Source organism: Fukomys damarensis, unplaced genomic scaffold (assembly GCF_012274545.1).
Source record: "Fukomys damarensis isolate Sample0158 unplaced genomic scaffold, DMR_v1.0_HiC HiC_scaffold_1, whole genome shotgun sequence".
Taxonomy (NCBI): Eukaryota; Metazoa; Chordata; class Mammalia; order Rodentia; family Bathyergidae; genus Fukomys; species Fukomys damarensis.
Genome location: NW_022900913.1, coordinates 6,662,055 through 6,673,483, shown reverse-complemented (window position 1 = coordinate 6,673,483; position 11,429 = coordinate 6,662,055). Strand labels below are relative to the sequence as shown.

The 11,429-nt window shown below is 43.0% G+C and overlaps 1 protein-coding gene across 1 annotated transcript; it reads left to right on the top strand.

The window, feature by feature from the left end:
* The first annotated feature begins 271 nt into the window (after nucleotides 1-271).
* LOC104848824 (taste receptor type 2 member 1-like) lies at nucleotides 272-1,168 on the top strand. Its single transcript, XM_010605029.1, has one exon. The coding sequence runs from the start codon at nucleotides 272-274 to the stop codon at nucleotides 1,166-1,168; it is 897 nt and encodes a 298-aa protein (XP_010603331.1).
* Nucleotides 1,169-11,429: the final 10,261 nt, after the last annotated feature.

Below are 11,429 nucleotides of genomic sequence, written 5' to 3'. Positions count from 1 at the left end.
GCTAAGAAGACCACAAAAATGCAAAAGCCCTCAGCAAGAAGCAAACTATCGCTGTGTATCTCTTCCTTATTTGAATATCTCAGAAGTAAGTTGGAAGGCAGTGATGTAAACAAAGGCACACTGCCTTCCTACTCCATTGGCTTCATGGTTGGAATTCTGCTCCTCAAAGAGGGACCTGCTCTGGTTACAGAAAAACAGAAAGTGTGAATAATTGAAACTGCCCAAAAATCTATACATCTTTAAAGAAGTAACTGATTTTCTTCTTCCTAACATGCAAACTCCTCAACTCATTATCCATTTTCTTATAGCAGCGATACAATTGCTTGCTGGGGTCTTCGCAAATGGCTTCATTGTGCTGGTGAACATCGTGAACCTGATCAAGCAGAGAAAAATGGCTCCTTTGGATCTGCTTATTTCCTGCCTGGCGACTTCGAGGATTTGTCTGCAGGTGATCATCTTCCTTGCACATCTTGTTCTTCTCTCCTTCATGGAACAGTTGGTACTCTTTGAGCATTGTGCAATTTTCATGTTTGTAAATAGTTGTGGGCTTTGGTTGGCCACATGGCTTGGTGTTTTCTACTGCGCCAAGATCGCCACCTTCCCACACCCACTGTTCTTCTGGCTGAAGGTGAGGATGCCCAAGTTGGTGCCATGGCTGATCCTGGGGTCCGTACTGTATACATCTGTCACTGTTGGCCTCTATAGTAAATATACATGGAATTGCACCAAAAAATTCTTTATAAACTCCTTCCCCAAAAATGCAAGTCAAACCGAAGTAATAGACGTGATATCATCGTCAGTTTTGCTTTTTCATATTACAGTGCCATTAATTATCTTCCTCATTGCTGTTCTGCTCTTGATTTTCTCCCTGGGGAGACATAGTCAACAGATGAGAACCACTGCTGTGGGGACCACAAACACCAGCAGGGGTGTGCCCTTCAGTGCCATGTTGTCCATCCTGTCCTTCCTAATCCTCTACTTTTCCCACTACCTGATGATTATTTTGTTCCTTTTTCACATTTTGCCATTTGGAAGCCTTCTGTTTGTGCTCTGCACCTTGGTGGCGGGCACCTACCCATGTATACACTCTGTCATCTTAATTTTAGGAAACCGCAAACTGAAACTACATGCAAGAATGTTCCTGCTCTGTGGTCAGTGTGGTCAGTGAGATGAGCTTGGATCAGGAGTGAATGGCTTCCCATTGCCTGTCTCACCGCACTCACCCAGCAAACATCCAGTTTATAAACGTACAGCTCTTCATTGAAGCCTGTCCATCCTGATGCATGGTTACAGAAATGCCACCTTCACAAAGGGTTACATTTATCTGAAAGCACAGCAAATGTCCATGGATTACATCAATATTAGTGCCCTGCTTAGGATATGGAACCATCGTCTTGCAAGATAAATAATACAGGGATTTTTCTATATGGTGTTTGTCCTAGTGCATAAAATAATAAGGAGTTCTCAGAGTTGAAAGTATTAAAGAGGAAGAAAGGCACTTGCTTGAACTTGTGATGTCAGAAAGACACAGAATGGTATAGCACCCCTGTAGATAGGCTTTCTAGTCCTAAATAATTTATCTAACTCAAATGTGCTAACCATTCACCCCATGCTTACTTGCATATGATTTCGGTTCTCTTTGTTGAAGTAATAGATAATGCAAACATTCTTCCTTAGACTGGAAAGGAAGCTGAGGATGAATATCCCTTCTCAGATGATGTGAGCATATGTTCTGGGTCCATCTTATAGATAATGTACATGTCATGGTGACATTTTCCAGCAGACTGATAGGTGGAGGAAAGTGAAGAGCAGGAGAAAATGTGAGAATTGAGATCTGAGGCTTCATTTTCCATTTCCACTAATTTTGAACTTTGGGTAGAAAGTAGCTTGCAAAAGTGTTTCTTTTTGTGTGTGTGCATTGTGCTTCCTTAGCTTTCCAGTGGTGAGTTGGTGCTGTCACCATATTGCCTGTCCTTCCAGTGAGACAGCCCAGTACACGAGAGGGACTGGTGAGTGTCAACATCTGCTTGATCTCATCGATGCATTTTCTGTTTGCTTGGCTGATGATTTTGAAAACCAAGATGTACATGAATGTGTCCAAAGCAAATTGAAAGCCTCTTTGCTTTCAGGCAAGTAAATAAAATAAAAGATGCTTTTAAATTTAAGTGTAAATTTTGGTTCTTGCGTGATGATGTAAAATGTGTTAGATTTAGACTTGCCTCTCTCCAGTACTTAGGATTCAAATTCTGATTTTCAAATCTAAGACATGCAACTTGGGGAAGAACTGCCTCAGAAGACCTGGACATGTGTGTGTGTGATCTTGGCTATGGGAGTTAAGGTTGTTTTGTATTTTGCCAGATCTTGGACCTGATTCTCCAAGGAACAAAGTACTTTGCTTCCTGTCAGTAGCTACCATGCCCGCTCTGGGAAGAGCAGATGTATCCTGGAGGTCAATATTACTTCTATCAGGGAAAGAACCATGGATAAGTACTCTTATGTTTTTACATCACCAGTTCAGCACATACTTGTGGGCCCACGATATGTATCCTTGTGGGTAGGCAGAGAGAGTGGGAGCATCTTTAAACATGAAGAAGAAATCTGTAATCACACAACTCTCCTGAGATTTTTTTCTCAGATACCAAATTCTGACTCTATTTTATGTACCTTCTGCTCTAATAGTTCTAGTTACTGTCATAATTACTAATCTATGAGTAAGTTTGTATACTTAACATTACCAAGTGTTATAACAATGAGAAACAATAAAGTATAAATAAGCATTTTAAAAATGTTACCAGTGCCTACTTTCCTAGCAATGAATTTTTTCTAGAAATGTTGGCTAGCTATTGTTTTGCTGGGGTTTGTGTACAGCACTAATTATTTTAAAACCAAAAAATCTCAGTCTTTGTCTGTCTGGAGCCCTCTTTATGGGGACTCACCAGCCTTCCCAAATTGTTTCTGTCCCTCTTTCATCTAGCAGTAGTTTTGCAGCAGCAAACTTCTGGAGAATCCCAGACAGCTCTCAAACATGAAGTTAGGAGCGAAAAGCAGCTTTAATAATGCCAGTGGCTCAATGAGTGACTCTATCAGCTTCAAGAGCACAAAATAGATGCTTTCTATCCTTATATACTGCTTTTTACATCTATGAGGCTTAAGTTTTTGGAGTTTCCCTGGGAATTTAGCAAGCAGGATTTACACAAAGCAGAAAAGGGGGGTAGGGGTGGGGAGGAGCAAAGAGTTCTGGCAGGACTTTCTGAGTTTGTTATGTTCATTTGGTGACAGATTACAGCAGTTCTCATGGTTACTCAGGTGCATTCTACAAAGAACATAATTACTTACTTAACCCTTAGTTGTCTAATAATACAGTTTACTCGTAGCTGCCCAATTCCATATTGGAGGGGTGGCCTCCTCTCTCACTCCTCTTTGAGGCTCTGATCAAAGAGCCTCAATTTTATATCAGTTTGTATCATTTACATTGGGTTTTATCTTATCAGTCTATGTTTATATAGTCTTTCATAGATTGATATGCTTTAGCCCACAAGATCCTGGAGGCTTCTTTTCGGCCTATGGTGTTTTTTTATCATGGAGCTTAAGGCTTGCATTTTCATAAGTAAACACGGATAATTGAACAGATCTTCCTAATAGCAATAAATCTTTTTACCCTTGTTTTGAAACCCTTAGCACCGAGAACCATCCTTTGAACAATTTTTCTGGATATTGTCTTTCTCAGGTCTGAACTGGTATATGGGCAATTTCTGCTCTTCCTTTTTCTATCATCATTCTTGATCATTTATCTGTAGGTGACAATTGGTCAAACTAAATTTTCCATAAACTCTCTTTTTTTTTTTTTTGGCTAGTAGGCACTCTAATGTTAATCCATTTTCATATACTGTATTTTGAATCTTTATCTGTTGCTTAGCTAAGAGATTTAGTGCATGAACAGTTTTATTTGTTATGATTTTTAGCACAGCTTGTAGCCCAATTATTTTATTTAGAAGGTAAATGGGAGTCTGATACCACCGTATTTTACTTTTGGCTCAAGTGGCTGGCCCATAGTATTAGATTATTTTCTCTGGTGGCCATTTATCATCTCTTTATGGTTTCTTTGTTATTGCTGTTTTGTTTTTACCTAGACACAGTCAGAAGTTTACACTCTCAGGTGGTCCCTATCTCTGGATCGAAGCAGAGGATTGGGGCACTATCTTTAGGCTTATAAATCTCCTGCATGCAAGTCCTGATAAGATAATTTCTTTATCACAATTATAGCAGTATAGAAAAGCAAAGCAGTCATTACAGAGCTCCCCATTGGGTATCATTTAGGCAGGGCTCTCAGTTATGAGTCACCCCTGTCCTTGTTGTTCTTGGCATGGAAGAGATAAGCAAGCATCTCTAGTATAAGTAGCTGATACCAGTAAACTTCTTACCCATAGGAAGAAGGTGAGAGCTAGCAGACACTTTTTGCTGTGTTTTCATTTGGCCAAGGGATAGAGCAAAAAGCAAGGTTAATGACCCAAGTACAATTAAAAACCAGGGATGGAAGTTCATTACAGGCAGTTTTGAAGCAAGGCATCTTCCTTTGAATGGCATCCTCAGGCTTTTGCTCTGCATAGACTAGTCAGCCTCCAGTGTGACTAGAGCAGGGCCATTTTCTCCCAGTGATGTTTTTGAGATTGCAGCCAACATCTTCTGGCCTAATGAAGGTCCGCTCTGCGTCAGGATGATCTTAGTACCATGATGAGGGTCTTTGAAACACCTCCACTCTGCAACTGGGGCTTTTTTCACCTGACTATGATGGATTTATGTGGGAACTCCTTCCATTTGGACTTCCATGGGGGTGGTCAGAATGACTGTTAGTGGAATGTTTTGTTTGGGCTTAAGGCTGTCTTGTCTCCCAGTTTTTTAGTCAGACCAAATCTCCTGGAGAGAAAGGGTGGAGTGGGCTAGAAATATTAATGAGGGAACTTTCTAAGGCCCAAAAAGCTATCTTTTGGGAGACCTTTTTTTGTTCAACCAATTGTCTTTCTGAGGTACCTCCTCCAAATGTACCTATGAAGTGTGCTAGTCCTCTTAGGACAGGGAGTAGCCTGGCAAACAGAAGCTCATAGAGTGAATAGCCTGTTCTCCTGTGGAAAGTACAACATGTTCAGAGTAACACAATAGGCAAGACTTAGACACACGTGAGTTTGACATCTTGGCAAAGTTTTCCTAATCCTGCTTTTAGGGTACTATTTATCCTCTCCACCTTTCCTGAGCACTGTGACTAGTAGGCCAATGGTAAATTCCAATTAACCCCAAATGTCTTTACCACCCCTTGAATTACAGTTGGCAAAAATGCAGGGCTGTTGTCTGGTGTTAAGATCAAAGGAATCCTATGGAGGTGAACAATTTCCTATTGCAGTTTCCATACCACTTCTTTGGCTTTCTCAGTCTGACAAGGGAAAACATTCCCAGTTGGAGTAGGTACAAACCGCAACCAAGAGATTATACAAACCTCTGCATTTGTGAAGTTGACCCAGATGTACTCACAAGGCATTTTCCCTGTTCTTTGGACTCCTATGGGAATTTCCAATGCTGTCTTAGGGTTGTGTTGGGCACAGATGACACAGCATTGGACAATTTGTTTTGTCAGGGCTGACATCTGAGGAACAAAGACATAACAGTTGAACAGTGTCTTTAATTTTTTTTTCTCCCTAAATGGGCGGTCTCATGTGTGGACTGCATGTTGGAATCCTAAGGACTGACTATATGGGAGTCTATACCATCCGTTTTGCTTTATGGTTCCCCCTTCTTTGGCCACCCATTGGAGCCCTTCTGATGAATACACCAGTTTTAAAAATTTCTCTCCAAGAGATTAAGGGAAGGAGCATAGCATCTGACCTTAAACTTATGGCCTTGGCCTCTTGGTCAGTTCTGTCATTGTCCATCTGCTCCTCAGATCCTCCTTTATGATGTCTCCTGCAGTGGACAACCTCCTTGGGGGTCCATACAACTTCCAAGAGCTGAAGTATATCCTGGAGGTACATAATATCTTTGTCCCCTGTTGTAAATAGTAATTTGTCTCTATAGAGAGCTCTATGCACATGCAAGGTTAGAAACATGTATCTATGTTCATTCAGTCTCTTCACAATCATGTTGCTATTCCTCTGTCTGGGGAAAAATGGTGGCTTGGTTTAGATTGATTTAGACTTTTACTTTAACCTGATGATTCCCACAGAGCAAACTCTGGCACTGGGTAAGGAGCGAGTTGGCGAGCCAGTGGTGACCCTTAGCATTCATGAAGGTTACTACAGCACGCAGGACTCATACTCACAGGTCTTGGCCAAAAGCCAATTTATCTTGTTGGTCAGGAGAGCTGTCATGGCTAAGGTTCTCAGAAAAGGGGGTCAAACTTGTGAGATCAGCTGCTTGGATAAGGCCATCAGTCTCTCCCCGAAACGCATAGTCTTGACAAGCACCCCAATACAGTCTTCTATTCTGTCACATAGAGGGTGAAAGGCTTATTCAGTTCAGCAGACCTAGTGCTGCGGCTTCCTGAAGCTTTTCTTTGAGAGCCTTGAAAGTTTGCTGGGATTTTTTTCCAAGTTATGGGCTCCTCCCCATCTCCTTTGGCTTTATAGAGGGGCAGCTAGGATGGCAATGTTGTGAACCTATCTTATAAAAGCCTGATATTCTCAAGAACTCTCCCAACTGTCTTGATTTCTATTTTGACTGGGGGTTTGTTCGTCATCGCGCCAGATGAATGACCTTTTGCCCACACTTGGATCCATTTTTGGGTTAAATCTAAATCCCCCTCAGGGGCCACCTGAATTGGCTAGTCATGGAGCCTCTATTTTTTTCTGAGGAACAGTCAGGACCAGGATCAACTGCAGAGATGAAAGTTAGGAATGCAGTTTTCTATCTCTACAATCAACTTTGGCCCTTAACTTGGCCAACAAATCCATCCCAAGAGAGGAACTAGACAGTCAGGCATGTACAGGAACTGATACACCATCTGTGTCCCCTTATTTTGCAAAGTTCTAGCTGACAAAAGGCTTGTGCCTTAGTTTTTCTTGTGGCTCCCCTGATGTCAATTGTGTTATGGCTGAGAGGTGCTCTGGGGAATGTCACAACCAACTGGTGTGTTCCACTGTCAATTAGGTCTTGGCAGTTTCAGCCTGAAGAGGACTTGGAGAAGAAGTGGGGGATGCAGCAGGTGCCAGGAAAATGGGGCCAAACTGGAGGTCAGACAGGATGTGTGATGGAGTTGGAATGGAGGGGGCCTCTAAGACTGCAGCTGGTGTGGGAGTCATCTTGGTGCCAGAGGAGCCTGATTTTCAAGGTGCCAAGGGTCCTGGAACTGGGACTGGCATTTGTTGCCTATAAGGAGGAGGTTGATCCATGAGAGGAAGGCTCAACACATCTAAGGTTAATTCTTCCAGATTGCCCTCAAAAATGGGCAAAGTTTTGGTGGATCTTTGTACAGGACATAGAGAAAACCAGAATTTGGAAAAGGGGTTCCCTTGGCCAATGGGCTGGACAAAGAACTAGCTGTAACCCTGAGTCCACATAAGAGAACTGTCCTGGGTGTTTGTGTCTTCCTGTCTTAACGACACCCTGTTACACTTGAATTAAGATTTTTTTTTAAATGAGCCTTGTGGGGGCAATCCAACCTGATGGAATGGCCACTCTATTTTATAAAGGGTTTTGAGCTTTCCTGGAATGTGTTTCTGACCACAATCTCCTGTAAATCCCTTATCAAAGTTTTTGATCGTAATTTCTATTGGGGTGTTTCTACTCTGGCTCCCACTCATTATTTTTCCTCCCATAGAAATGGACAAGGAACAAGACATCAATCATATCTTCTGTCACCAGCCAGTCTCCTTGCAGAAATATTTCAGCCCCCTCTTAGCATTGGCAGGCCAGTGATCCTGGCTATCACTACAATGCTGCCAGAAGTCAACTGTGGTTTGGGACTCCACTCTTGCATCAGCCCTATACACTCTGACCATCTAACTCACACATAAGCTCTCACAGATTCCAAACAAATACTTCAACCCACCAACAGTGGCAGCCAAACCCTTCTGATGGCCAAAATCTGGTTTCACTGCACTCGTCAGGGAACAAAGAGTGGTCAGTCACTTTCAGAGACTCCTTCTTGCATCTCCTCCTTAAAGTGGAGCCCCTGAACCTTACCATGATTCAGACATCTATGAATGCCATTTGGTGTTCTCCATGTGAGCCCTCCTCAGGCAGCCAGACAGGGTGCCTTGGCCAGTCATACGGGGAGACTCCCACACAACAGGAAATATTCTGTTTATGCATTCTGGGCAGGAGCTCATTGTCCAGCTGGCCAAGCTCCCTTGCTCTTTCTGTTGGAGAAGCATTTAGCCATGAGTGACTGTGCTGGATCTCAAGTGCCCCATCAAGGGTAACAAATGCAGCAGGAAAGAGCAGGGGAATCCCAGACAGCACTCAAACATAGGAGCAACAAGCAGCTTTAACAATGCAGGTGGCTCAACAAATGACTCCTGTCAGAGTCAAGGGCCCTGAATAGAAGTTTTTCTTCTTTATATGACTCTTTTTACATCTATGAGGCTTAATTTTATTGGAGTTCCCCTGGGAATATAGCAAACAGGATTTACATGAAGAAGAGCAGTAGGGAGGAAGAGAAAAGAATTCTGGCAGGACTTTCTGAGTCAATTACATTCCTTTGGTGACAGATTACAGAAGTTGTCATGGTTACTCAGGTCCATTCTACACAAAGCATAGTTACCCATTTAACTCACAGTTGTCCACTAACACAGTTAAATCATATTTGCCCAGTTCCATATGGAAGGGTGGATTCCTCTCTAAGTTTGACTCTATCTATTCTAACACAGTGCCTACCCCTGTGCTTTTAGAAATCATACCTGCTAGCCAAGCATGGTAGTGCATATCTATAATTCCAGCACTCTTGGAGGCTGAGGCAAGAGGATTGCAAGTGTAAGCCTAGTCTAAGCAGCTAGGCAATTTATCAATAACATGTTTACATTTTTTTCATAGGCTACAAATGTAGCTCAGTGTAAAGGCTCCAGGTTTAATCCCCAGAACCACAAAAAGCAAAAAACAAAATAAGAAAGAAGGCAAGAGGCAAGAGAGAGAGAGAGAGAGAGAGAGAGAGAGAGAGAGAGAGACTGAGCAAGGTGGGGCTGGCAAGAGGGGAGGAAAAAAGGGAGATAGGAAGGAATAAAGGAAGGAAAAGAAAGAAAGAGATATAGAAAGAAAAGAAAAGAAGGGAGGAAGAAAGTGAAGAAGAAAGTAAGTGAATAGCAGGGGAAGTGGGAAGGGTAGAAGGGTAGGGGAAAGGAAATAAGGGAAGAGAAACAATATGAGAAAAGGAAAAAATGGAAACAAAGTCTGTAAATAGGGGAGGGGGAGGTTGATGGGAGGGCAGGGCAATGGGGAAAATTGAGAACCAAGTTCTGTCATGTAAAGGCACAAGATCCCAATGATAAATGTAGCTGTACTGTATACTTAAAAAGTACCAATAAACTCAATGAGGAAAGAAAAAGAAAATGAAAATGAAAAACAAAGGGTGGGGGTAGGAAAGATTGAAGGAAGAAAAAGAACAAACAAAAGAAAGAAACAAACAGAGGGGAAGAATGATTTGCAGCATGGCTGTGCTTTGTATATGGCTTGAGTGTCCCTCGAGGTTCCTTCCTGTATTAACAGTTAGTGTTCTTTATTGCAAAGAAACTTAACCTCTCTGGTGTTTAGGTGAAATTTTGGGGGTGTTTACAGTTTGATGAGATCATCATGTGGTAACCAACCCAACTCCACCTTGTACCTCAGTGCCATTTTGTACCTGTGCTTGAACAAAGTGCTTGCACTTGATCAAAGCACCCAAACCCCCCACATTCTGCTTGGCAATAAACTGGCTGCAGTTGCAAGATACTATGCAGCTCACCTGATGTGCGTGAAACTTTCTTGTTCTACCCACCAGCCTGCCATGGTTCTGCTTCTGTAAGACCCCACTTGCGCTCTCCTGAGCCCTCCCCAGCTGAAAGTATGATTTAAAAGGAGAAATAAAACTGATTCCTATTGCTGAGAAAATTTTCTGGGTGCTAGCTCCTCCTTGAGGGGCGGTAATGAATGGGCTTGAATCTGGCACAGAGTGTGGTGCATCTCTGTTGTTCAAACTCACTCATCCATAACAGCTAGAGGCTCCAGAGAGATGGCCACAACAGGTGGACTGGCCTTGCTGTGATGCCTCCTCTCTGCAGCAGCAAACTATAGGGCAGGCAGCCCCTGACACGTTCCAGGGCCCCGTAGTCTCACTGCTGGCACTGAAGGGACTGCAGAGATGCCTGAGGTGCCCTTCAAATTTTTTGAAGCCCTGTTTTTCTGAGGTCTGTTAAGGATCTTTCTGATTCTGGTGTGGAACAATATTCCCTGACAAAGGCATTCCCTGGGCTCCCCCTAAGGTTAGGATGCTGACTGAGGTGGGCCCCTGATCTGGTCTGGTCTTGTCTGGCTATGTACCAGTCAATCTGGTAAATCCCCGGGGATAGGTTTGGACTGTCTTTAACCTCTGAATGACTGCTGTATGAATGAATAAGTGGCTGACAATAGGCAGTGTAAACAATAGACAATTCCATCTGTGTCCCACAACAAAAAGGGGGATTCCCCCTTGGAGTTATGGGACTTGAATGGGGTCATACTCTGGTTCCGTGGACACATCTAAGAAAGGCCAATTGGGTGCTCTTGTCATGAGATAAATGCACCCTGAAACCTGGATGGTACTTAAAGTGGCTGAGAGGCCCACAGCCAGTTAACTGACTGGTTCTTCCCACAGAGGAACCCTCCCTCCCTTTGCCTGTTATGATATTTTTCAAGGGTGTATCACGCAGACACTAAGTGTTTTCTCTCTGTCTAGACATCTTCTATTTTTATGTGTTCTTGCAGCTCCTATCTTGGGTATCTCATACCTTCCCTAAGTCTCTCTACCACGGGGTCATCATCTTTAAAACCTGTTTCACTCCTGATCTGCATGCTTAGAAAGTTTTCCTCAGGATTTTCTGATGATTATGGAATGAAATTGTCAAAGGACAAACTCTGTTCTTTTTGTGAGCTTGAGTGGCCTTCTTTTGGTGTGGGGTGGCCCTCTGAGAGCTCTCTGGACCCTGCCTTGGTTCAAGGAGTTTGGAAGGTTGTTACCAGGTCACCAGGACATCCTGATCAGTTCCCTTATATTGACTCCTAGGTCACTCTAGTGCAGCACCCTTCTGCATGCTAAAGGCCTGTGCTGCAAATGCTTATTCAATGCTGCTTGTTTCCCAAAGCTGTTCTTCCCTTTCTAGGTGAACTTCAAAGAGACAGAAACCAGTTCTGTAGCGGTCAAATGCTGAGGAACTCCTCCCCTGTCCAACTCCATATAACCCTAGTTCAGCCCCATCTCCTGTCTGTCCCGACCT

What these genes read in the sequence shown, in the direction of transcription:
- LOC104848824 (XM_010605029.1), top strand. Translation starts at nt 272, where the DNA reads ATGCAAACTCCTCAACTCATTATCCATTTTCTTATAGCAGCGATACAA.